This window comes from Rosa rugosa, chromosome 6 (genome assembly GCF_958449725.1).
Source record: "Rosa rugosa chromosome 6, drRosRugo1.1, whole genome shotgun sequence".
NCBI lineage: Eukaryota > Viridiplantae > Streptophyta > Magnoliopsida > Rosales > Rosaceae > Rosa > Rosa rugosa.
The window spans coordinates 49548008-49574707 of record NC_084825.1 but is presented as its reverse complement, the minus strand read 5'-3'; the positions used below and the strand labels follow the sequence as shown (position 1 = coordinate 49574707).

The window sequence follows — 26700 nt, the reverse complement described above, 5'->3', positions numbered from 1 at the left end:
TAATGGTGTTGTGACTGTCTAACCTGTTGGATAAGATTGCCACATAGAACATCAATTAAAACCTTATACCATAAATGGAGAAATTATTATACGGTCCGAAATCACTGCATGTAATGTGGTGCAGACTAATGTGATTGGTTCACATAACAAAAATTTAGGAGTTAGTTTACTCAAAATAAAAGTTCCCTTTTTTTTTTTGCCCCATGTATTCACCTCCACCCAAATATATTGTTCCCATTGGTTGGATACACTTGAAATATATATTAATTACTCAAATAAATGTTATCTATAATAACAAAAGTACCTCTCAATTCCTTTAATCAAATACAGATTAATGCACATAATTAAAGGATTCAGCCATCTTAGTGGTACAACAACTCTACTAAAGAACTTCGGGGCGTTGAAGAAGTTCAATGTATTGGATACATAATTTTCACATTAGGTAATTAGACATTTACCATAACGGGTGTCCCATCCAGATGACCGTTAGATAGCCGTTTATAATTCAAAATTGTTTAGAGGGTGGGACAGATCCATAGGGAAAAGGGAACCAGAGATACTACCTTTTTCAACGAATATAAACGGAATGCTTTGGCGGTAAAGGGTTCAGATTCATTTCAAAACCATATTGTTTTTTTTTTAATTCATTCCTCATGGCAATAATATAACAAATTTATTTAAAGGATTTGACACTAGAAAAATGAATTTATTCGAGATAAGTCATTGTTAATTCATGCATGTACGTTGGGATCTAACGAAAGTTGTGTTGGAATTAGATATGTAGGAAAATACGTGAAACCATGAAAAATACTCGGACTGGTCCCCCACTCTTCTTAGCTGACCTTTGGGAAGCAAAGATTTACTCATCAATTGTGAAACCCATTACGAAGTGATTATATCTTCATTACTGTTTATCAAAACTTTTATGAAAAAAAAATAATGAAAAAAAAAGTGTAACACACATTAACATCTTGTGCTTACTATGATACATGCAACCAAGGCTCATTAATTCCAAAAAGAAGCCATGGATTTTCCTTACAAACTGAGCACGACTAAAGAAGGATAGATTTACATCCTAATCAAAAGCATTACCAGGTATTTGCATTGACTAAACAGTACGATGGCAAATCAAGAACGAGGAGCCGCCATTTGCTGCTTCTTTATCCGATCCCCATTTTTCACCATGCTGTATCAAAAGCACAAAATTCGAGTTGGTTCACACAATGATCAATTACATAGCTTTTTACTATTGTGTTCGGCTTTTTTATTGCCGCACACAGAGAAACCAAATAATCAGACAGAACCAGGCATTATAAGGGGAGAATGCACTCAATATCTTTCGAAACCAAGACAACAATATAAAAAATACACCAAGCAGTCTATATGGGACTGCTGAATTTAGCTCCAAATATTTCACAGATACTTGAAGCAGTCTGGTGGCAAAGGCAAAATCATTCAATGTGACACCAAATGTTAGAGAGCAAATAATTTCCATTCACCTGATATCATGAGGGGTGATTAGTACCCATTGGGATCCTTGCGCCAATGCAAACTCGACAAGAGTATCAAGGCTGATTTTCCGACTTACAGCATCCTGAAGATTCAATACAATAAAATTTGTAAAAGTCGTCAATATGAACTACTATTTTGCATCTTAAAGAATACAACATAGATTAGTATGAATACAATCTTGGCATAAAGAATGCGCTTAAGACCATACCATAAATACATCAAACTCATCCATAGCTCTAAATGGGGCTTCAGTCATATCATGAAGAGCCAGCGCAAAGCACAATGTTGAGAAGGAGCGTTCTCCACCTGATTAAAAGTAATGATAAAAATAAGAGTTCATAGAGTTCATTTATCCTAGTTTAAAAAAAAAATAGTAACAGTAATAGTTAGTAATAGACTAATAGTAATAGTAATAGGGTTTACTAATAGTAATAGTAATAATGATGATGATGATGATGATGACGACAACATTTTGAACAAATACAGTTAAGATTTTTGTACATAAAGTACAAATATGAAAATAAACAAATAAAGAGAGAAACAAATCCTGATTAAGACACAGAAATATCATATTACTCCCAAGTGAAAGCATATTTAATTAACTAAATAATTATTACCAAATGCAAACAATGAAATCATTGAGCAAAATTGCTCAAATAAATGAAAAAATGGTCAAAAAAATTTCAAGAACAAAACCTGAAAGCCCTCTAGTGTCGCGAACAGTGCTGCTTGATGAATCCTGGGGCATCTTCACCTAAAAAAAGAAGTGCACAGAATTATGTCATGAAAAGAACAAGAGGATAAACAGAAGAAACACCTAGCTGTCCAGGAATCAAAGAGCAAAGGTATACAAAATTTGTGACCCAAGATACTAAGAAAAGATCAAGTGGGCATGACTGAGTATTACAGAATGAGTCAAGTTGCTTACCTCAATTGAAAGGGTTCTCTCCTCATAACTGACCTTAATCTTCCCACTGAACCCTTTCCTTCCCAGATGAGAATTAAATCTAATGGCAATGATTGATCATGAACAGATTAAAAAATAGAAAGGTACTCTGAACTGAAACAAGAAACATGGATAAAAGTAAAAGTAGCGAGAGACAAGTGTTATTGTGAATAAAGCACATACCGCCACGTCATCTGGCGCTTTAGTAAATCTTTATTTCTCTGGAACTTTGTACTTCGCAATTTTAGGGCTTTCTGGCAAGCCTGTAAATTAACAATGAAATAAAGAAATCAACCATGAGAAGGGCTCAAAAAAAAAAAAAAAGGAGGAAATTAAAATTGGGGATTGAGTATTACTGAACATATCTAATAAAAGGAAACACTTTGCACAGCCCAGACATGTAAGCTACCAACAGAAAATATCTGTCTAAAATCACTGCCTTGTAATAACATTTTTATGGCAATGTCCAAGCAATAAGGCTCTTTCAAGCAAGGGTTAAACCATGAAATATTCCTTTTAACAGTCTATCCTACTAACTTCACATATTGAAAACGTTTTAATTAAGTACAACATCTCGAGTCAAGGAAATAGTCTCTGGTTAGAATTTTGAATAGTAGATACAATTTATGTAAAACAGAGAGAAAGAAAAGGAGAACCAGAAGCACACCTTAAGGTCTCGTTTGTTTCACTGATTTGAAGAATGAGAAAAGTGTTCACAATGGTTGGCAAGTACAAGGTTTAAAAAAAGAAAAGGTTCCTACTATGGAGCAATAATTTGTTCAAATAATATAAAAGTTGATTGCACAACAAGTTTGCTCTGCCACCGTTTAACAATGACAGTTAAAAGCACCAACAAAGCATTACATATTCTGGGACTTACATTCAACTTTTCTCGAAAAGCTCTGTATGTTTTCTGTTTTCTTAAAATCTTACGTTCTTTTCTCTCATATGACATTCGGAGCTCATCAATGGATTCAGTGCATCTGCAACATATACAACATAAAATCTTATATATAATGGAGATTGGTTGTTTCCAACAGATGCAATGACAAGGGGCGACATATAAATACCTCTCACTCTCTCGCTGAAGTCTCTGATTCAGCCTGGTTAATTGGGCACTGAGTTGTTCTGGAGTGCTACCATCCCAATCACCCAAAGCTGTAATTTCACTTTCAGGACAGAGGATTGAAGCCTTTCTACAGTTGTCCTGCAGTCAAATATATGACTTGAGCAACTAGTTGATACTAAATCTTTCATATAAAAGTATGCCAAGTTCTCAAGAAGTCAGGGACACAGCTCAAACATCCATCATAAAAGAAACGGCAGTAATATCAGCATTTAAGCAATAAAGCATATTATCTTGCAAAATAAGGTGCCTTAAAATTTATAAATGTAAAGAAAAATGCAGGAGCAAATAGTCAATATCCAGAGACAGAAAGTCAGGAATTCAAGCAGCATGGCACAGGTAAAATTTATATGCCTACTAATTTTCAATGTTTTCAATGCAAGCAACCAAGAAACTTGATAACTTATCTAAGAACTTGTTTTTAACAAAAGAGGTAGAATTTTTACATAGAAATCCGTTGTCATGAAGCTTTCTAATGGGCCAACATTTTAGAGAGAAAAACAGTTTGAAATACATATTCCACATCAAACTTTCAGTCTCCATAGAACCTTCTTGATGAACTCGGTGCAATAATGCATGTGTCAACAATATGATGCAAATTATACCTCGCGGTGATGCTCAAGCTCTTTATATTGTTTTTCAGCTTCATTGATTTCATGAAGGACTTTGGTCTTCATTAGACCTTCATAATGAAGCTTCTCCTGAGATAAACATCCAATTTTAGTTACTAAATACAAGAACATAAGATACAGGAAAGCACTAAGAACATGTTTGTATGTGTAAGTTTAGGGAAAGAGGGCAGACCGTTTGCGCAGAACCTAGTTTTGTTTCTATCTCCATCAAATCTCTCTCTGCTTTCTCAAAGGCATCAATGTCTCCTTTTGCTGACTCTATTTGTTTTTCGGACACAAAGGGCAAGTAAGATGGGAAGAAAGTACTAGGGAACCAAATACTTAAAAGCTGAACACTGTTATCATACCACATAGATTCTCAAATGTTACTTTAAGACCATTGGTCTTCACCACAGCTTCACTAATTCTGACTTGAAAGGTTTTCAGCGACATTTCCCTCTCTTGAATCTCCTCTTGGACTTTCTGATGATCAACCAAAATGGGATGTCATCATAAGAAATGAAGTCAAACATAGCATAAAATATTAAGAAACAGACCAAAATATCTCGATGAAGCTCATCAACAGTTGATGCAGGTGATGTACTGGCTTCGGCATCATATGCACTGTCTTGAATAGCTAGTCTCTTAGACGCCAAATCACGGTCAGCATTCATACGCCTCCTCTACAAAAAAAACGAAAAAAGCAACAGATGATGAACATGACAGCACCAATGAAATACTGACAGGACAATATCAAAAGAAACTCCATGCAGCCAAATCCAATTAAACTAGGTTGCTTGGCTGAGTAGTTACCTAGATTAGCCTGTCACTAACAGAAAACAACAAGTTGGGGAAGATGATTTCATTTGGCCCAACTTCTATGCATTGACTCACCGTTTGGCACCTTCTATGCTTCATCTATAATGGTATCATCAAAGATGCACTACGACACAACTTAATATGTCCAGCCTGAATCCTCGGCTAACAAGATTTACATGTTAAAATAGACCCCAACAGCCAATAGCCCACCCCAGCCACCTAGCGCAGCCTTAAATGCCCATTACCCACTCCCCGCCCAGGCCAATGTGCGGCCAACTTTTAATGAAAAATTGTGCAATACTTAAATTCTAGATGGTAGTGTTGGTATGGTGCCAAATAAGAACAAGAGGCACTATCCCTGCAGAGATAAGTGGACAAGCATGCATTTGAAAAGCATGAACCCATAATGAAGAAAAAGTAAAGCAAATAATTATTACCTTCACACTTTGGTGTTTTTCTTTGAGATCCCAAAGTTTGTCTTCTTCTTCCCTTTTTCTCGTCCTGCACTCCTCAGCTTCTTTTTGTACAGCTGATGCTGATGTTTTAAGCTCACTGATTTGATCATCATAATTAGCACAGAGTCGAGCAGGTCTATCATGCCTAATGGGAGGAAGAACCGTCTGGACAGAACCACGCGAAAACCTAAAACAAGATAAAAGTGAACACTCATTGTGAGACTGTGAGAACCCGATGAAAATGGTAACACATTGAATGAGAGTAATAAATCCTTGCTCCAAGTCAATTACTTTTTAACAAGCCTTGGAAAATTAGATTATAAGGTAAGAAACTGTAGTGCGTGGGTTATGATATTTAGAAACAAAGAAAAAGTTTATCAAACTCAGCAAGTTGTAAATCTGAAAATTGAATGCATAAACGAACAGGATATACATCTGTCGCTTACATCTTTCGCCCATCATAAGTGTAGACCTCCTTCAGATTGGGGATCCTCTGGTCAAAAGCAACTTCCTTCCCCTCCTCATATGTTTTAACAAGAACTTGCCTTTCAACACTTCCCTGGAAAAGTAAGAATGATTGAGCAATCATGTGAAGTTCGGAAGCTCAACAAGATCGATAAATCATGCAAATGAGCATAAGTAACCAGTGAGCTTACCATATCTACCAAGACATTTACCACAGTATGATTTTCAGAATGGAGAAGAGAAAGAGTAGTTGGGTGCCTTGTTTGTGGAAGCATGTGAGGTGGAATATTCAACCTACACCAGACAGTAAGAGGGAATCATAATCATAATCATAGAAAGAATCAACATGCAGTGAATGAGAGAGAACTAAATCTCTACCTTGGTAATGAAAAGTCATATATGATAATCTGAAGGTGATTATAGTTTGCTTCCCTTGCACATGTTCTGAGAAGTTGAGAGTCTTTATGATTTGTTACAATGAAAGCATTGAGCAGCCTTCCTACAGCATTTTCAACAGTTCTAGCCCATTCATCTCCATTATTCAAAGTCTGCAGAAAATATTTATTACATAAAGGTCGAGCACGTAGCATGAGTTCCAAGTGACATTAGGTTCTCATCCACATAATCAATAGTCAATTGGAAAGAACTATGTCCATAAAAGATTAAAATAAAACTTTACATGAAACACCATATTAAACAGGGTCAAAAACATGAAGTAAGATGCCTGCTTTAAGGAACAGAACATATCACGGTATCACTAGAGAGTCAGGAAGTTCATGGACATGTTTGTTCTCCTTTATGACAGAACAAATAGTTCTGATTCAAAAGTATTAGTTCTGTAACAGTTTAACATAGACTGCCAAATGACATTACGAATAGAAGTTCAGTAAACTTGCAGATGTTGTAGATATCCCACACTTACCAAATGGGCACCAATCGGACCAATTGGAGGGCTTTTGAATCTCTGATGATTCCTCTCAATTATACGTAGAAGGTCCATCACTCTATCTCCACCAAAAGCTGTGACCTATTTAAACAAAACAGTTTCCTCAGAGCATTATAGATATTTCTAGCAAGACATTAGCCCAAGATCAATTGCATATGCAGTTTAGAATAGATGAGTAGAAGTTAATTGCATTTGCATATGCATATGCCCACAAAGAAAAGGCTCTGCAGTTTTCCCATGCGTCAAAGACAACAATATACAGTGCTCACCTTGTTGCTTTGATTTCTCAGAACCTCGCGGACTTTATTGGAGTATTTTTGACATTCCTTCTCTTTGCTTTGAATCTACAAGATGAGTATGCAATTATAAACAATTTCAAGAGTAAGGCAGCTACTGAATCCGAGAAAACAAACTATGAATAATCACAAGTTCACAACACATTTTGTGCTTATACAATTCTTACATATTTTTGTGCTTATACAATTCTTACATATTTATTAGACAATTATTTTCTTGAAGTCCCCTAAAACCACAGAATTATTTATAGACAATTATTTTTTTAAACCCAAAATCCTTAGCTTATTCCCAACTTTCTCAGAAAACAATTGGCATCCATCTCCCATGACAAAATCAGAAGATCATGTCCCTCAAAAGGAAGTAAAATATAAATTTTTACAGTTATGTCATCTAAAGTAAGAACTTAGGCTATAATAAAAGCATCTATCCCCATGTGTGCATATGTATGCCACTCAATTTTGATAAGGACCGTATTTAAGATTATTCAAACAATTATGTAGAATTCTTTTAAATATCTCCAAGCATAAGATATCTGTTTTCAAAATAGAAGAGCTTATGATTAATATCTAAAATTACTCCTGCGTCTCCAGGAGAGCTAGTGGTTGAAACGCTTCAGTTATAAGAGAAATATTTAAGTAACTATTAAGATGATTCAGGATCTATGGGATATTGGAATTTTGGAACATTTTCAGAACAGGAGATATGCATACGACACGGTACATAGCTATGACATAATAATATATTTACCAAAACCCATTATCCACTTAAATTGAGCAACTGTGTGTGCACGTGTGGGAGGGGGGGGGGGTTCCGGTAACAACAAGCTGCTCTTCAGTATTTCAAGATAATTTATTTGGTTGATTTAAGGGAAACAACTTGCAGTGAACAATTTCAAGTTACTAAGTCAAGTAAAACATTCCACACCATTTCAGTTAATTTTCCAATTTCAGTAATTGTCTTGTGTACACTTATTGATAAGGCACTCTCTTCTTCCTGCAACCTGAAATATAATAAAATGCAAATGCCATTAGGTTAAATCTTGCAAGCATTGATTTACAGGAAAGCAAAACATAACCTGATGAAATTAATGATTTCAACCTTGCAAGCACTGATTCAATAGTAGCAACCTCATTTTGCAGTTCTTTCAGCTTTTCCTCCATTGCAGATTCTTCTGCCTGGAAGAGTACAAAATTAGTGGGTAAAAGCTATAAAACATTAGCCCATGCATTCTGTGCCGCTCTTATTTTGGTTCTTTTCTTTTTAAATATGAAACCTGCATGGCAGTTTATGTTATCTATTAAATTGGTTACAATGTTAAAAAGCAATTAAAGAAGGATGTTGCCATAGTTTTAAATGGACAAAATTGCCGTTAATGTCATTAAAATATGGACATTAAGCTTTGGGGGTCAATAGAATCACCTTATATTAGAATGGAGTTATTATGAGGGTGAGTCCTGGGGTTCTACCACCACCAAATACATGTACAAGTAATTTAATGCAATCTGTCAAAAAAATCCTTATTTCTAGAAGACTACAAAGGTTGTAGAGTTTTATCAGTTGCTTATACTGTATGACTAGGAAGTTTCTAATTTTGAAAACTCAATTCAAGAGTTCATAGTTATTTTACGTTTTCACTGGATTGAATTGATGATGGAATAATGACTTTTTAGAGTATGAGACAAACTGCAGCTTCAAAAAACTATCAACCAGAATTTCCTGCAAGTGTCATTACCAAGTTTCTGAAATCTTCATACGATGATGATATCTCCCATCTTTAATCACCATACCTTTGAACCCCAGGCCATTTTCCCATTATCAAAACCATTACACACCATGCTACTCTAACTTTAGCCCGAATCAAACACATAACTTTCTAATTAATGTCAAATTTGCTTGCAGTATATTGGCTAATATGGTATTGAAAATTATACTGCCCGTGATATGGTCCCACACTGTTGCTGCTCATGAATATAGCAAACAGAACAAACCTGTGTATTTCTGGCATGCTGCTCCTCAGCATCCTGAATCTGTTGCTGAAGAGACCTAACAGAGTTCGTCAATTTCTGGATATAGTTAGTTTTGCGGCCATATTCTTCTTCTAGCTTAAGCTTGTCTTTTGTAGCCTGAGTGGAGAATATAGCATCCAAAAGTACATCAAGAAACATGAAAGAATATAATAATACAGACATTAGCAACAAGAAGAAAAATAGATCAAACACAATAGAAAAGAAACAGGAATTAGACAGATAAACATTACTCAAAAAGACAAGCAAATATAGCAAGGTAACAGATACTAAAGTTTATCAGTGTTTCATTATAAACCAAAAAGCAGTTATATATCAGTACAGCAGTGTCTATTTAGATGAATTACTAGTGACAAGCATTTTCAGCTGAACATGTTTTAACAAATATTAATCTATTTTGAAGTAATATCACGGTTGAAGACAACATCCGTTAGTAGTTTTGTCTAACCAAAGCTATTATACAAATGTGACTTATAATTGACTGCAGACAGTAATATTCCATCAAGAGTTATCAGAAACTGGCCAGCAATGGATTAATAGTCTCTGAAGACTAAGTCAAACACTGGCCAGTGGAGACAATTAGTGGTTCAATGAAGAAGCTGATAGTAGCACCATGATGCAAGGCTTGACTTTATTCTGGGTAATAGTGTTACACTTCTCGCAAGTCATTTTACAATTAGTTCTCCACTGAATAGAGCTCAACAAATTTTCTAAAATTGTACAAAAATAGGGAGAGGGGGGAGGGGTAAGTTCTCTATTCCTAAAAGCTGCTTAATAGGGAGAGGGGGGAGGGGTAAGTTCTCTATTCCTAAAAGCTGCTTAAGACACCACATATGGAGCCTATAAGCCCATTGACCCTAGCAGAACTAGTTTGACAAACAATAATCAGTCGACTTTATAAGAAACTTTCAACATACCGATGCTAGCGACTGTCGCAATTCGTCCTTCATTTGCCTAACTTCAGCGGTCTTTTCCACCATGCTTGCAATCTCAGATTTCTTCAAGGTATAGCATTGGCTAAGTTTCTCCACTTCATCCTGTATAATAGATGAAACAATATAATTAGCGAAAAAGTCTCTTCTGGAAATTGTCTTGTAGTGTATTCCCTCAACTCCTTTCAAAAATGACTTGATTCCCTAAATCATGAGCTAATATTTATATAAGAATCCAGAGAAGATACAATGTCCATTGGAATTGCCCAAAGATTTTATTTTCATTACCAAGTCAAATAAGTTATAGTAACAGGAAATTCATGTCTGCAAAACACACAAACAAGAGTCCATTTCTAATTGGGAATCAAATAGAAAAGTAGAAAACCTAATCAATTTTGTCAACCATGCAGAAGAGAAACAGATGATAATTTTGGGTAATCCTATATTTAATATTCTAAGTCATGAGATAATACTTGGCAGAATGTGAAAGAACTATTGATATGATTGCAGGAACTTGGCAACTCATAGTATGGGATTTAGACAGATGAATAATTTGTCCAAATGCATAATATCAAAGGTCATTCTTAACATGAGATACAAAAATAACCTATCGCCTAATACAAATTTCTAGCTACGCATCTACCTAAAAGCACTTTGCATGAATAACTGCTTTAGAATATTCAGAAAGATATCTATAAACTGGCAAGCCAAATTCATGCCGAAATTTAGAAAGCCAAGAACTAATACTTACTCTAAACTGATCAATTTTAGCTTGACAAAGAGGTACGCGATTTTTCAGCTTTCCAATTTTTGCATTCTTTTGCTGGAGTTGCCTGTCTACATCATATACCCATGACCAAGCAAGCTTCTTTTTTAGCTGCTTCGCTTGTTGAGATATTTCTTCAATGTGCTCCATGTTTTTTATCTTTTCATGTAACTCATTAAGTTCCCTTTCTATGGGTCTTATGGAGCCCTCTAACTGATCAACAACAACATTTGCCTTCTCCAACTGTTTCTCAATGTCTTGCAAAAGCTCTTCGACTTGCTGCAGAAGTGTGGCCTTGTAAAAGAACTGAGCAATCAAGCGTCAGTACAGCATACCTATTGAACTGTGCTTATAGAAACATGTAATACATAACATCACCTTAAATTTATCTTTGTCATTCCCAGAATGCAAAAACTCTCTGCTTCTGTCTTGGCCCATTATTACACATGGATTCTCAACATCAATCTGCACAGATCAAACACAGAACCATGAACATCCATTAGGCAAATTTCAGAAGAAAAGGACTGAAGTACCTAGAGTATGACCTATTGATTTATTAAACCAACGATAACCTAGAACAACCTTTTTAATCTGTCATGCTAGTTCAAGGAAACCATTGTCCCTTAAAACTTAATAAGACTGTGTTGAATTAAGAAACTAATAGGCACCATATACATGAACAAACAGCTAGTGCAAAGCAGGGTAAGCGAGTAATAGAAAAAGAAAAAAAAACTTACACTAAAATGTTCAATTAGCTCCCGGAGGTCCTCCTTCCGACTAGCAACCTTTCTTCCTGTCAAAGTCCTCAGATGGAGAAGAAAATCAAATGAATACCGCAGCCTTAGCAAGGTAGCAGTACAGTGCAATAAACCACATCCAGTTACTGTGTGTGTGTCTTTTATTTTTCTTTTCTAAGCAAACATGACAGTATATAGTATTGTCAAAGTCAATCAAAGATCCATAAAAATACTACCCCCAGCCTGAAAAAACAAGACATAAAAACTAAACCCACGAATCAAGTATCACCCATGCAAAACCAGAAACGACAACTATCTCCTCTACGTTCAGAAACTTAGAAACAGCAGCTTCCCAATATATTCTCAATATAACACAACCCCAAATCAAGATAGAGAAAACCAATTTGACCTTTAATAGGTGGAGAGGTTTCCAAAATTGTGAATATATTATTAAGAGAGTAAAAACACATAATATAAGCAAGGACTGTAAACCTTGATGATCCTTCAAAACAGTGGCGTTTGAAGCTCCAGAAATCTTGCGCTCTATGATTATCACATCCCCATAAATATCAGGCTTGAAAGCATCCTCCCCTTGATTCTTCAATTCAACATGGACAACAGCGTAACTGCAATGAAGCACCAAACATAAAACTAAGACCCACCTAACAAGTTGTAAAGTTCAATACCAGTTTCCAGAACCGGAGAAGCAAACACCATATCAAATAAATATCTAAGAGCATCAAATGAGGGTTCTACCTGCAACCAGTTTTTATGAAATCTTTCAATGTAGACCCTCTTTGAGTCTCCTTAGCTCGGGACCCAAATGCGACACACAGAGCCGTCAGTATTGCACTTTTACCACCTACACAAAACAGAGCCAGTAAGCCAATAATCAATCTGATACTAACCCTAATTTCAAAAACCCAGTTCAACAAACACTATTTATGATCAAAATTTCGAAGCTTTATGGATAAAATGGAGAAACCCAATTCAATAGAGAGAGGAGGGCTTTACTCCCGTTTTGACCGGTGATGAAATTGACCCAATCGCCGAGCTCGATCTGCAAGCTACTGTGGCACATGAAGTTCTCCAACCGGATTTTCTGGACGATTCCGGCTTTGGAACGGTGGCGACGGCCGGCGATTGGCTCGGCCATGGACGGGTCTGAGGACTTGGGTTCGGTTCTGGAGTAATGAAACGGCGAGTTCTGGGTTTAGTTTTGTTGAGAGAAAACCCTAGGTAGCGAAATTGCAAGTGAAATTGGGGAAAGAGGAGGAGTGGGACTGAAGGAGGGGACGTTTGGCGGGAAGAAGAGGAAATGTTTATCGTGGGAAGTTGGGGACTAGACGCCTTTTGTTTCCTAGTGCTTCTCTCTTTAGATAAACCCTTTTGCTTTTTAATTGGCAATTAAGGAGAGGGTTTAGAAAAAAAGAAATATTAATTTTCATTTTTAATAAATAAAACGCAAATATCTTTGCGATTGGTCTAAGTGGTGAGAGAATCCAGATTTAGGCTAGGATTTGGTAGGAAAATTTCTTATACTATAATACGGTCAATATCACATTTTTACAATCTACACTACAAAATGATAAAACTTAAGATACTAAAAAATGAAACATGAAGTGTGGATCATAAAATGGCCTCTAACAAAAAGCTACGTTGTAATCTTTGCTTTATGTTATGGTTGTAGACAAGTTAAATTATAGAGTACTTATGTAAAATGTTTTTTTTTTTTTTTGAAAAATAAAATCCTCGCAAAAAAAAGAAGGTTGTGTTTTAGCCTTTTAGGCATTAGCATGTCTTCCCAAAATGTAATTTAAGTATCTATATACTTTAATTTGGTTTCGGTGAGAACATATTCATTTATCGTGTTTAGTAAATGAAAATCTTGAAAACATAAACAAGTGACATGATGATGCATGGACAGATAGACAAGTGACATTGACGCTCATCGACTCGTTTGTACTATTTTCTCCTTCTATTTGAATCAAATCACATTCATCCGGCAAATCAAATAAAGTTACATAATATACAACATACTAGCTAGCTAGTAAGTACATTTTGTTCAGAACATTATCTCTAATATGTGTTTTTTTTTTAATAAATACGTATTTCTATGCACGTATGAATAGACTCACCACAAATATAGCCACTAACAAAACCACACTTGTAGCAATTAACACTAGTCGGACTACAAAATTTAAAAACATCTCAAATTAAATCATAACAGAAATTTGTGTTGGTAGCAACACATTCTTCATATTCGAAGAATACAGAGATAGAAAAACAATATAATTTTTCTTAATTTTTCTCATTTCATTAAGTTTTTAAATTTCAATAATTTTTTTCTAATGGGACAAAATGACGACATAATTTTTATTTTTATTTTGTTGAGAAATGACGACATAATTGGGCACTCAGTTTTTTTTTTTTTTTTGGTTAATTGGGCACTCAGTTAGTGAACAAGGAATTGTAGTGAAGCAACGACGGAGTAAGTGAGTAACGTTGTGCATGAAGTACCAAACTGTTGGCACTCCCCATATAACGCCACGTCATCAATAAAAGCTGCGTGAAACAATTATGCCAAATGGGCGTCGCGATCAAGTCCAGTTTGGAGTTTGGACTCCAATCCAGATCACTACAACTACAATGCTACAAATTAAAGATGGAAAGATGATTCAGCCTATTATATAGGCTTTGTCTACAACAGTACAACTATTTTATAGAAATTTGATGTATATCTTTAATTTATTTTTTATATTTTTGCAAAGATAAATGATAAGAATTAATTCAAATGAAAGATTAATGAGGCTTGAAATATCTTATATACGATTTATCATTGCGACGTCTCACAAGTACAATAACGAACAACATAAGCACAAAAACTTTTACACAATAACTTGTTAAGATATGAGACCTTTATGAACGTGCGTGAACAATGACAACTTACTTGTGCTTGGTTCTCTCAATCACTTGCATGGAGGTCGATACCAAATTAACCTAGAGGTGGAAACCCTGATAGTAGGGTTTTGCAAGACCACTATGGTACCGGTTGTAACCTATTTACTTGCGTATTGGTCCTCTCGATCACTAGCATGGAGGTAGATACCAAACCCAGAAATAGAAACCCTAATAGTAGTGTTTTGCAAGACCACTCTAATTGTAATCTCGCTTCACGATTACCAGTAGATGGATGAATTCATATGTTTTATACATTTTTCATAAACCCTAGCTAGTTGCAATAACTTATGTTCTACACATTTGGTCTAATTGTGCACGTCCAACAATCACTTCAACTATCGGATATCAATGTTTTTTTCGTAGGAGAATTTGAGTAGTCACATGAAGTAATACACACATTATACCAATTCAAACGAAAACTAAGAATTTTATCATTATCGGTCACTCATATGATCTTCTAAAATAATTGTATTGTAATCGATACATTTTTTATGTTACAAAACAATGTGCGATATCAAAACTTTGGTCTTATCCTTGATGCAAGATACATGCTTATGTTACTTGCACATCGAATTAAATGAGACAAATGACGTGTTAGATGCAGTCAACTCAAACATCACACCTAACACGATGCATTACGACCGATGAACAAACGAATTCGATACGCTGAATGCGGTCAGCGTAGTTCGCGGAACACAATTAGAAATGCATAAACCATCATTCAAAATAAATCTCACACTTTAGGAATGCAGCTTTCCCCCATATGAATTTTCATTATGACCTTCCTCGCCCCCTCTGGATTCACATCTGGATAATTCTAGGATTGAATTGAATTAGGTGGATTTTGTGGTAGATTTATCCTTTTGATTCAGAAGAAAAAAAAAAAAAGTCACATGAAAAGTCCAATATTAAATCAAAAATTCCATGGCCTACTTTATTAGGGTCGATATGGTTTTTAAATGGCTTCATATTTGACACCATATATAAAGCCACTCCATGCACACCCATTTGGCCTCACCCTCAGAAGGACACTACCATCCTCTCTGTTCTTCTTTTGGTCCTTTTGCGTAAGGATTTGCTTGTCACCTACTCCTAAAGAAGAGAGAGTCGAGAGAGTCCCCTATTAACTCTCACACTCTTCTCTCTTCTCTTCTCTTCTCTTTCTTCATCAAAACCCAGATCTTTCTTCTGTCTTCGATCAGATCCAGTCGCCATGGATAAGCCTTACACCTGCAAGATCTGCAACAAGCGCTTCAAAGGTGGCAAGGCCATGGGCGGACACATGAGATCTCATCTCGCCAAGCTTCCGCTCCCTCCCAAACAGCCTCCACCTCCCCCGCCGCCGCCAGCGACTCCTTCTCCGCCTCAGCGGCTCGCTCACTCGCCGGAGTTTTCATCCTCCACGACTCTTCATAACCTTAGCAACAACCACAACAACAACATCTTCCGAATCCGGAACTTAAACGGCAGCGTGAGCCTCATGCAGATGATGATGATGCAATCTCCTCCGCCGTCTCCGGCCCCGGCCTCTGCTCCGGCGACTATTCTGAAGTACCGGGAAGTTGTTGTTGCTGCAGCTGCTGCGGCTCCGCCGTCGTCGATGGACTCGGCGGTGGAGAGCGACAGCACCGAGTCGCACCAGAAGAACCTGACCCGGAGAAGATCTAAACGTCGTCGTAAGGTGATTGTGAGTGCGGCGCCGCCGCCCCTGGAGGCCGCCGAGGGGCAGGTAAGTTCCGTTTCCGATACTTTCTCACCGGAAGATTGTGCTCTCTCTCTTATGATGCTCTCAAGGGACACATGGAAAATGAAAGTCACAAATGAACTAGCTTATGGTGATGAAGAATCTCTCGAGGAAGAAGAAGAGGAGGAAGTGATGGAAGAAGAAGAGGAGGAAGACGACGACGTCGTTTTCATCCCCAGGACTACTCCCAAGAGTACTTCTTCTAATAATCAAAGGGGGAAGTACAAGTGTGATACTTGCAAGAAAGAGTTCCAATCCTACCAAGCACTCGGCGGCCACCGAGCCAGCCACAAGAGAGTCCGGCACCAAGTCTTCGAGGAAGACGACGATGACGTGGAAGTCGGCGATGATGATTCCGAGGAGGATGAGGTGTTGGCAGTAGGAGGAAGAGGAGGTGGCAATGGCCGTGGCAGTGGTAATGGTGGTGGAGGAAGTGGTGTCCAGGGGTATAATGGGAAGTCTGCTGTTGTGGAGCATCCTCCTCCCAGGGTATTTGAATGCCCATTTTGTTTCAAGCTGTTTGATTCTGGTCAAGCACTTGGTGGGCACAAGAAGGTGCACTATTATAATAATACTAATAACAATACTAGTTATTATAATACCAACAACAACAACAGCAGCAGCAACAATGTCCCAGCTGCTAGTAGTACCACCAACACCAACACCAACACCAACAATGCTAGGGCCTCTTCCTCCTCAGCAAATGTATCTTCTGCAAACTATGGAGGCAACAATCTGGTGATTGATCTCAATCTCCCAGCACCAGAAGAAGAGTTCGACTTTTCGACAATTTCAGATTAGTTTAACATCTCAATTTATAGAGGTACCAATTAGTTTTCTCATAATGTCATCAGCATGCAGCAACAGCAAACATCTACCTTTCAAAAATGGTTTCGCTTTAGTTTGCTTGTTGTAATACACAGTCATGAAAATTCTCTCTCCCCCCTCCCTCCATTTGATAATGTTATACAGTGATGAATTATATATTTAGTGTTCTTTGCAATGTGGTATGGTGTTCTTGTTTCATAGTACTGAGGACCCCTCCATTTGATAATGTTATACAGTGATGAATTTTATCTTTGCAATGTGGTACCATATTCTTGTTGCATAGTACTGGGGATTGGGACAGAGTTGGGGGTTACATGAAAGGACAAGCAGCCCTTTTGTTTTTGGTTCTTTGTGCAGAAGGATGGGGACCCAGTTGGGTTTGTTTTAGCTGAGATTTATTAACTGTTCTCCACATTTTTCTCATTAAAGAAAATTTGGGTTTTTGTTTTGGGGGGTGAGCTTAGTTTAGGTTCTACCTGTCACAACCTGCAGCTTTATAGTTGGTGATGAAGTAGTCAAGAGCCTACAACTCTATTCCTCTTCCTTCTTATCTTCTCTAGCTTCTGGGTTTTCCTAGGCAAGTGTTACACTTAGCCATGCATAGAGTCAAGCATAGTTGTAACCAGTCAAATAGTGCCATTTTTGGGAATTAAAGGGTTTTTTTTTTTTTTGAGCCAATTAATATGAGGACCATATAAGTTATTTAAATTTTCAGCACAAGAGACCTTACCATGAAACCATGCGTTTTTTTAAATATTGTAAAAACTTATTTTGTTCCAAAATGGACTCTTGAAAGCAATCCAAATCCTTTTCAAACCCTTCCTTTAATTACCAAGAAAAGAAAAAAATCTTTCAAATTAAACTCTCGTGATAAGGTCAGATTTGCTTGTTTGATTTTCAGTTTAAGGAGATAATTGTGGCCTAAATTTTAAACCCAGTCATTAATGTTTGCCAATATTGAATGCCCCACATTAAAACCCGTTTACATGCATCAATCTATTTCTAATAGAGACGCTTTCATACCATTTTTCTTTTTGTTGGTGATAACTTGATTAGTGATTCCCAAGTCGTATATACCTCCCAGAAATTGAAGAAAACCTAGCTCAAATTATCTCCTCCATTTTCTCTGCATTCTGGGTCGTCCAAGTCAAACTGATCAAGAAAAATAAGTTTGAGATTTTTCTAAATAAACATGATACATTTTATCTCTCAAAATGAGATTTTGGCCTCCTTTTACGCGTTGCGATGTTCTACGCCAATATCATATATACATTATATAGTAATATTATCATGTCAGATATGGATGGTTTATGTCAGATTGTGAAACAAATCATACTACAGGGAAATGACTTGCTAAGTTATTTAATTGGCAACATATAAAGTGTAATTGATTCCTTGATTATCATCTAGCTAGATCGATGAGTATGAACAAGTTGTCCTCAGCGTACTCATGCAAAAAATAGCCAATGCTTTATTTGTTAAACTCAAAGACAACCAATGTTGAAACTGTCATGTAATCACATTCACTTATTAATAACTTGTATTAATTATGGGATGGACGTTCATGGGTGCGAAATGTTAGGTCATTAGCATTTCCATTCTAGGAAGCAAGGGGTCAAGAATGAGACTGGGCCAAACCTCAGTAATTTGTTCTTCATGTTCCTTTGCTTAATTAGTAACCGTGAATTTTGGGTAATGGGTTGGAAGCTGCAAATGACAAAGGTAGGCAACCCAATCATATTAGGAAGCGTCTCTGCCGAGGTTAGTACTTAGTAGATACTTAACACATAAGCTTTGCTCAATTGGGTGTTTATACAATTAATCTTAGGCAATATGTACGCCCGTACGCCAACCATTATACTTACAAGATACATGCTAGATCCAATGAACATTAGCATTTTCTACCTAACACGATTTACAATTATAGAAAATAAAACATTTGTAAACCATCTTGGCCAGTTAACTTTCTCATAAAATTTGATACCTGAAAAACTTTAATTTAAATAAAGGCTTAAGAGCAGCTACACTAATCCTTTATTCAAAAAAAAAAAAAAATTTATACTATGTCATACAGGTACAAGGTGGTAAATTGGTGTAACTAAAACATAATTGTCAATCATTTCAAAAAAAAAAACATAATTGTCAATTTGTAATTATTTTGGCCAGATTAATGATGTTTTACCTCAATTATATTCTCGATATGTTTATCTATTCGTATAAAATGTGTATGTCAGAAAAAAAAAAAAAATTTGATTGTTATACTTATCTATAACGAAAAAGACAGGTATCACAAGTTATGACCCTCACATAGCAAGAAAAAAGCTATCAAGTTCCGTTATTTTCATTTTTTTTTTTTGTGAATTGATAAAGGTCTACTATTAAACATTCAACAAGTAGTACAATAATGACTTACCCATGAGGGTCGTCAAAAAAAACCAATAGTTAGAGCACACAGATTAGTATACCCCTAGCACAATAGTTATTGTTTACTCCCTATACTTATAGGGTATCGTCATTTCAGTCTCTGACGTTTCAATTTCACCTAAAAACTCCCTAAACTCTTCAATTTCACCCAATTGGTCATTGCCGTCAACTTTCCGTCTAAATCTTCGTCATCTTGTTGACGTGACATTCTTTGCACGCTAAAATCACTATTTTACCCTTGATTACTCTTTTTTATTATTTATTTATTTAATATTTTTTTATTTATATATTTTCTTTTTATCTCTTGTTCTTCCCCTCTCTCTCTCTCGTCTCCATCCTCGTCTTCACTGCAACCTTCAACATCTGCCTCATCAATCATTCTCCTCGTCCCTTTCTTCCTCAAATAACCACTTCAATTTGTTCTTTGGACTGCATCAAGGTTGGAAATCAACAAAGGAAGACCAAACAAATCGATAACAATACAGTTCCAATACCACCAGAACAACAGTACAAGAGCACAACACCAACAATACTTTGATCGATCTAGAATTCCATTCAAATCTTCAATTACAGTTAATAAGGCTACCAGGGAACCAAGTGATGATCAAAACCATCAGAAACGGCCAAAAAGACCAAATCACCACCGTGCACAGTAGCCATACACGGTGGCGGAAGCTGCCCAAAATATCAAAATCTCCAAATCTCAACCAAATTCAAATTCAATTATACCGAGAGATAGAGCTTGACTAGTACACAAACTCTGACACCTGAGTTGAAACCAAAGTCGCCGGAAAACATGGAAACTCGCAGGAAAACTCAAACATCTTATCCTCTTCCATTCTCTATCTTAGCTCATCATATCAGCAAACCAACACCATAGAAATGGTGTTGACGTCGAGAGAAAGCTTATGATATAAGTCCGACACCACGAATCGGCCGAAATCAGAGAATTTTCCGAGAACTCGAGAACCTTAAAGGCTTCGTCCTGCCGCCGCCGTTGCTATCTTGGAGAAAGGAGGATCGGGCTCCACTTCACGCCGCTGAGAGCAAGAGAACCCGACTAGTCCGGTATCCAGCGTGGCCGGAAACTAGAGCTGCGATCGGATTGTGTCGCCGGAAGGAAACTATGCTCCGTCCGAGGTCGGAGGTGTGGTAGAGAGGTGCAACTGGACAGAGATGAGGAGGTCAAATTGGAGGAAGAGCAAGTCGAATTAGAGAAACCGGAGGTTGAATTAGAGAAGGATGAAATCGAATTAGAGAGGAGAAGAGATCAGAGAGGAGGAAGAGAAGGGACGCGGTAGAAGAAGAAGAGGTAAAAGGAAAAGAGAATTTACTCTCTAAAAAAAATTTGGTCAATGAGGGTAAAATGGTCATTTTAGTGTGAAAGGAATGTCACGTCAGCAAGATGACAGAGATTTAAATGGAAAGTTGATGGCAATGATCAATTGAGTGAAATTGGAGAGTTTAGGGAGTTTTTAGGTGAAATTGGAGAGTTTATGGAGTTTTTAGGTGAAATTGAAACGTTAGGAACTGAAACGTCGATACCCTATAAATATAAGGCGTAAACAGTATTTTGTTCTTTTTTTAAATAAGAGCAAAAATAGAAAAACATAGCACTTAGAGAACAAATAAAATAATAATGAAGCTACTTGTTCCTTTGTTGATCATTTCTCCTCAAGCATAAAGAGAAACATCTGAATCAGCCTCAATTGAGGTAGTCACTTCCTCAATTGGATCCGAAACTGTATCCTGTGAAGACTCCACTTCACTTACCTCACATGAGACCTCCGTCGCTCTATACATTGGTACAGTTGAATGTGTCATTAAGGTCAAAATTACTTCTTCGCTCTCTTAGTTCTCATAGTCGGTGTTATTTTTTTTTATGTTTATTTATTTTAAATAAAAAAGTTAAAGATCAATACGTAGTAGTCTTTGATAAATGAACATTTTTTTTGTCCTTCTTAGAATCCTCAACTTAACGAATCTCAACCAAAAAAAAAAAAAAAAAGGAAAAAACAAAACTAAGAAATTTGAAACCTAACTCCATTATTCTCCCAAACACTATAGTTTATCACAGAGGAAAAATAATGTTAACCGCTAGAGCTATAAATCTCTATGAGAGGCCTTTAACCGAAGTAGATAGGAGGGATTTGAGTAGAGGATGTATTCTCAGGTTTTTGAGAGATACAGAAGCTACAACGGGTCAATCTCGAGATATGTAATCGTTGGTTTGGATGAATAAATTAAAGTTTACTTTTCTCAAAAAAAAAAAAAAAAAAAAAATCTCTACGAACCCTTGGATGGTATCTAACACCTTATTCGAAACCAAATCTCTGAGCATGTATCATACGGTCGTATATTATGCAATAATTGGCAATATAGTCTACTAGCTAGCACCGAGTTCTGATTAATATACAAATTAACAGCAAATCCACGATTGCAACCCGTCCATACTTCCTATACATTTTATAATCTACGTGCAGGGGTTGACAAAAATTAAGAAAATAATTTTAATTGGTTTGGTGAACTTACTGACTCTCATGTACTGTTAATCTTCAATCCTCTGGTGCTCAATACGTGCTGTCATCAACGTCCCTCGTCAACTATATATATCTAAACTCATTTCATTTCCCAGCTACTCCGATAATAGACTAAGAAATTAGGGCATCATGGAAAACACATACCCGCGGAGGCTCCAATCACATACAGCCACGTCAGAACAGCACTCTTCTGGGCCTCGTCTTCTACGCAGCAGAAGCGGAAGTAGTACTTCTCCGGCGACAAACAACTCGTTATACACTCCGAGCCCCAGCCACAGATTCACCACTCCCCGGTCCAAGTCCACCGCCAAATCCAGAACCGGTTACAGAGATGAAGAGAAAACGTTAACTTCCAGCATGCAAAAGAAGGGGCAAGAGAATAGAGAAGGTAAAAATAATAGTCAGAATGCTACTTTTGTTATTCCTAGGTTGTTGCTGCAGCGCGGGAATACTAGCCCTAGTCCGAGTCCACGCCCTAGCTTTGGCTCGACGAAGGGGAGGAAGTCGCCGGTGTCTCCTTCGGCTTGGGCGTTGTCTCCGGGACGGTCTTTTCCATGCACGGTGGGACCGGAGCTGACTGCGGCGGCAGTGGCTTCGCCGAGACCGAGGGTGAAGTCTAGTGGGGGTGGAGTTGGTGGGGTTTTGAAGTATTTTAGGCTTCAGAAGAAAGGGATGACTATACAAGAGGAGGAGTTTCATCAGTTTCGGATTTTGCATAATAGGTTGCTCCAATGGAGGTTTGCCAATGCTCGAGCTCAAGCTGCCGTGGTTGCTTCACACAAAGTTGCACAGGTAAGTACTAATGATTTATTTTAAGTTTATTGACTTTATTCACTAAACTTAGACCAATTATTTACATGTATTTTGTATATTTCAGGACAGAATGTTCAGTGTGTGGCTTAGAATTTTCAAAATGAGGAACTACATCCTAGATAAGCAACTACAACTGCAAAAGCTCAAGCATCAAATGAAGGTGTATCAAATTGTGTACCCTCAAATTTCTCTACTGAACGAATGGGGGAAATTGGAGAGAAAAAATCAAGAATCTGTGAGCAGGATGGTGAGGAAGTTATCCGGAATTTCAAATACAATTCCTTTGGTAAATGATGCTAAGGTAAAAATATATATATCATTTTTAGTTGATAATTTCAATAAAATTTCGGTGATTCAGTAACAACTCAGATATATCTAAACTAAAAATTAATCCCATTTTTCATCTCGAATAGGGAGATGTGGCGTCTATATACGAAGCGATGATCACGGCCATGGATGTCATGGCTGGTATTCAAGCAACGGTCACTAAATTGCTCGCGCAGGTAACTAATTAGTCTTTATGCGCAGATCGATTAGTTAATTTTTATTCTAAACATGCAATTTAAAGCATCATGTTCCAGCTGTTTTGTTAATATGAATTTGGTAATTTCATCCCAGCTCGAAAAGCTGCTCTACATGGTTACGGAGCTTTTGATCACGCAGAAGCAACAAAGAGAATTGGAGAAATATATAACATCGGTCGTTGGTCTTATGGTAAGTGATATTTGCCGTTGCTGTGATCAAGCTCCTAAATGTATCGTACATTCATATCATTTTGGTAGAATCTGTGCCTAAAGCTTTTTCACCAGGGAGTCACTATCGTTCAAGTAAAAATAAAAATGGAGGAGCTTCGTCATAGACATAAGATATTAGGTGCAACCAACCCAAACGGAGCTTGTGAGTTGTGAAAAGATAAAGAATAATAGGCCCATTAGTTCATGTTCGAAAGAGATTAAATGACCTACACTTTAAGCTTGTTTTCGATTGTGACGATGTTATCCGGTTGTCTAATGAATTGTAGGTTGATATATTAATTAGCCAGTGTGTTATTTCATTTGTTATCTTACATCCACTACCGAGAGTAGTAGTAGGCATTACTTAACTGTGCAACGTAGAGTCGTAGACCACATACTTAACTCTGCAACGTAAACCACACATGAAGTCACAATTTGTCGGAAAACTTCTGAAGTATTTCATATGTTTTAACAGAAAGAGGAGACAAGCGTGAGAGTACATCTCATCCAAGTAGCGAATGAAAGTCAAGGAGAGGCCCGGGTTTATATGTTAAAATAATCCTTTTGTAATACTTGCCCCTGACCTTGAATTTATTTTAGTGTTCTCCTTTATCTACAATATGATACCCAAAAAGATGATATACAAGAGTTGCTCCCTCAATTCTCTCACCGGAGGGGGAGGGGGAGGGGGAGGGGGAGGGGGAGGTAGAAGAAGTAGATTTTTCCCTCCTCCCTTTTATCTTTTTTCCTCTCTCTCTCTCTCTCTCTCTCTCTCTCTCTCTCTTCTTCCCTTATTTAATTAGTTTTGGTCCATTGCGATGAATAATAAGTCTCTTGTAATGATTTGATCGACTATAGTCATACTTAGATTTGAGTACCGCATCATCTCTTTCTCTTAACCTTGATCACACTCTAACACGTATTTTCCTTACATTTAGACATCTCCTCGGGTTGAAGAATTACGTTGTTCAACATCTATGTGCTTTTGGCCATCTTCATCAAATACAGATTACTGTGGTTTTAAGTGGAATTTGTTGAGCAATTTGCTATCATGCACGATTGGATCATTTGAGATAGAATCATTCTTAGACCCTGCTCGTGAGCTACAATCACTTATTGGTTAGATACAGATAGAGTTTGTAATGATGATGTTTTAGTTCGTGGTGATTCTCATTAAGTTTTTTTTTTTTTTTTTAGAGTTTGGATGTTTTACATTTTCTAGAGTTCGTCTAATTTTGGTAACGTGGGGTTAGTATATTAGTCTGATTTTTGTCCATCTTCAGTTTTATCTAGGTGCACTAGTTGTCTTTTCCTTGACGTTGAAGCTAGCAACTTAGCATTGAGTCATCCTGAAATAAACATTCACGTTTGTATAAATTCGATCGACTTAAGATAAACCACAAGGCCGGCCATCTTGTCAATGTTCATAGTTACTCCCAACGCAAACTTTGCAAGGTTCCAAGCTCTTGATGGCAATCTACCTAGCCTTTGGTGTGAAATGTGAACTCAACCCATTTACTCACAAGTCTAAAAGTCTTGACCCTTCCTCTTTCTATGCTTTATTCTTCAAATCTTCGAAGACTTAGAGATACTATTGCTCACATTGTCATGATAAACTAAAATTCTAACAGATTCACACCCTTTAATTTATATACGTACGTTAACAAACCAGAATGTAAGTGTGGCTATTAAATGTAAGAGCCCTCATTTTGTTGGACCTGATACATGTTGAGATAGTGTAAATAGCTAAGTTTGTCCTATAATCAGTTTGCAATTTTCCCTAATATCCTCAACTCACTCAATAAAGTACTGTGATTATATATTTTATATACATTATTGAAATTGCATATGGAAGCTGGTCTATTTTTTCTTAACTAGTCCTAATGCAGGCTAGGGTTTCATCAAATGACTTCAGTTCTCAACCAACTTCGTCAGGATATGGAGTTATACATCCCTCCATTTTCTTATACCTAATAACCACCGTAATGAAGCAAGATAAGAAAGTAGAAGTAGTATGTTAACAATATGGGAAATGCATTGGCTGACAAATTGGCTGACTTTGGAGCTACCAATATGGGTTCTATTTGGTACATTACCGTTTTGTTACAGGCCTCTATGGACGTGATTTGACATCAGGCACTAACTACCGTTTTAGGTAGATGATTAGTTTCTTCTTTAACTATTGTAATTGTTCTTTTTAGTTGTTCTTTCTCTGTATTAGTAATTGGTACTTTCAGTTGTACTTGTTCAGCTTGTGTTTTCTTATGGCACGGTATTGGCTTAGCCCCCCTTGCTATGTATCTTTTCTTTATTTATTAATAAATTCGGGTAAGAGCGCTGAGTTAGCTCTTATTCCGCTTCTATAAAAAAGAAAAAAAAGAAAAAGAAAGAAGAAGTAGTATGTTAACATAAACTTATGCAGAACGCAAATGTGAGATTTTTCCTATTTTTTATGTGGATCAACAATACCCATGTTACTACCAAAATATTTTAAAGTAACAACAATAACAAAACATATGAGCTTATTCATCCGATCCATTACAAATTTCAGACCAATTATATCCTAAATACTCTAATCTCTAATCTGCTTGATTATCCTTCTGGAAATCCATCTTTCACCTCTTTCCCTAACCTCTAGCTACTGCCTCCTTTCACCTCTTTTCCCCCACCTCTACCTTCTTTCTCCTTGCTCCCCACAGCCTTCAACAATTCATCAAGTTTTTCATTCTTACTCCCCACAGCGTTCAACAACTCATCAAGTTTTCCATGAATTAATCTGCAACGACATTAAACGTTAGCCCAAACAAATAAGCAAACGGAATTTGAAAATAACATAGAAAGTTTGGAACTTTACTTACTCAAACTGTTTTTCAGTTGCTTCAAGACCATCTGAGATGGACTCTACATTTTCTTTGAGCTCTAAAAGATCTTTACAGATGATCTCTAGGCCGGTCTTCGTTAAACTCTAGCTCGTTGCCGAAATCTTCCTTCGCCTTTACAGCTTCATAGCTTCTCCGGAC

The 26700-nt window shown here is 36.9% G+C and overlaps 3 protein-coding genes across 3 annotated transcripts; 2 read left to right on the top strand and 1 right to left on the bottom strand.

Moving 5' to 3' along the window:
- Positions 1-870: 870 nt before the first annotated feature.
- On the bottom strand, positions 871-12993 carry LOC133715744 (structural maintenance of chromosomes protein 6B). The gene is made up of 28 exons (XM_062142373.1): positions 12651-12993; positions 12393-12498; positions 12129-12262; positions 11637-11692; positions 11278-11364; positions 10885-11205; positions 10119-10238; positions 9166-9300; positions 8276-8352; positions 8102-8177; positions 7150-7224; positions 6857-6961; positions 6313-6482; positions 6126-6228; positions 5916-6028; positions 5452-5656; positions 4753-4878; positions 4564-4678; positions 4389-4474; positions 4190-4285; positions 3529-3665; positions 3339-3441; positions 2642-2721; positions 2441-2519; positions 2209-2266; positions 1721-1818; positions 1500-1594; positions 871-1186 (listed from the first exon to the last, which is right to left on the bottom strand). Exons 1-28 carry the CDS (start codon positions 12790-12792, stop codon positions 1129-1131), a joined length of 3156 nt encoding a protein of 1051 aa, XP_061998357.1. The 5' UTR covers positions 12793-12993; the 3' UTR covers positions 871-1128.
- A 2656-nt stretch (positions 12994-15649) lies between these two features.
- Positions 15650-17295, top strand: LOC133713526 (zinc finger protein ZAT1-like). The gene has a single exon (XM_062139569.1). It carries the CDS (start codon positions 15811-15813, stop codon positions 17140-17142), a length of 1332 nt encoding a protein of 443 aa, XP_061995553.1. The 5' UTR covers positions 15650-15810; the 3' UTR covers positions 17143-17295.
- A 5195-nt stretch (positions 17296-22490) lies between these two features.
- On the top strand, positions 22491-24804 carry LOC133716935 (QWRF motif-containing protein 7). Its single transcript, XM_062143569.1, has 5 exons — positions 22491-22925; positions 23011-23247; positions 23360-23449; positions 23565-23660; positions 24619-24804. The coding sequence occupies exons 1-5, from the start codon at positions 22491-22493 to the stop codon at positions 24802-24804; spliced, it is 1044 nt and encodes a 347-aa protein (XP_061999553.1).
- The last annotated feature ends 1896 nt before the right edge of the window (positions 24805-26700 follow it).

Coding starts and splice junctions, on each gene's coding strand:
- LOC133715744 (XM_062142373.1), bottom strand. CDS start 12,792: ATGGCCGAGCCAATCGCCGGCCGTCGCCACCGTTCCAAAGCCGGAATC. Junction 1,819..2,208: donor CGACACTAGAGGGCTTTCAG/GTTTTGTTCTTG, acceptor ACTTTTAATCAG/GTGGAGAACGCTCCTTCTCA. Junction 1,595..1,720: donor ATGAGTTTGATGTATTTATG/GTATGGTCTTAA, acceptor TTGAATCTTCAG/GATGCTGTAAGTCGGAAAAT.
- LOC133713526 (XM_062139569.1), top strand. CDS start 15,811: ATGGATAAGCCTTACACCTGCAAGATCTGCAACAAGCGCTTCAAAGGT.
- LOC133716935 (XM_062143569.1), top strand. CDS start 22,491: ATGCAAAAGAAGGGGCAAGAGAATAGAGAAGGTAAAAATAATAGTCAG. Junction 22,926..23,010: donor CTTCACACAAAGTTGCACAG/GTAAGTACTAAT, acceptor TGTATATTTCAG/GACAGAATGTTCAGTGTGTG. Junction 23,661..24,618: donor CATCGGTCGTTGGTCTTATG/GTAAGTGATATT, acceptor CCTTACATTTAG/ACATCTCCTCGGGTTGAAGA.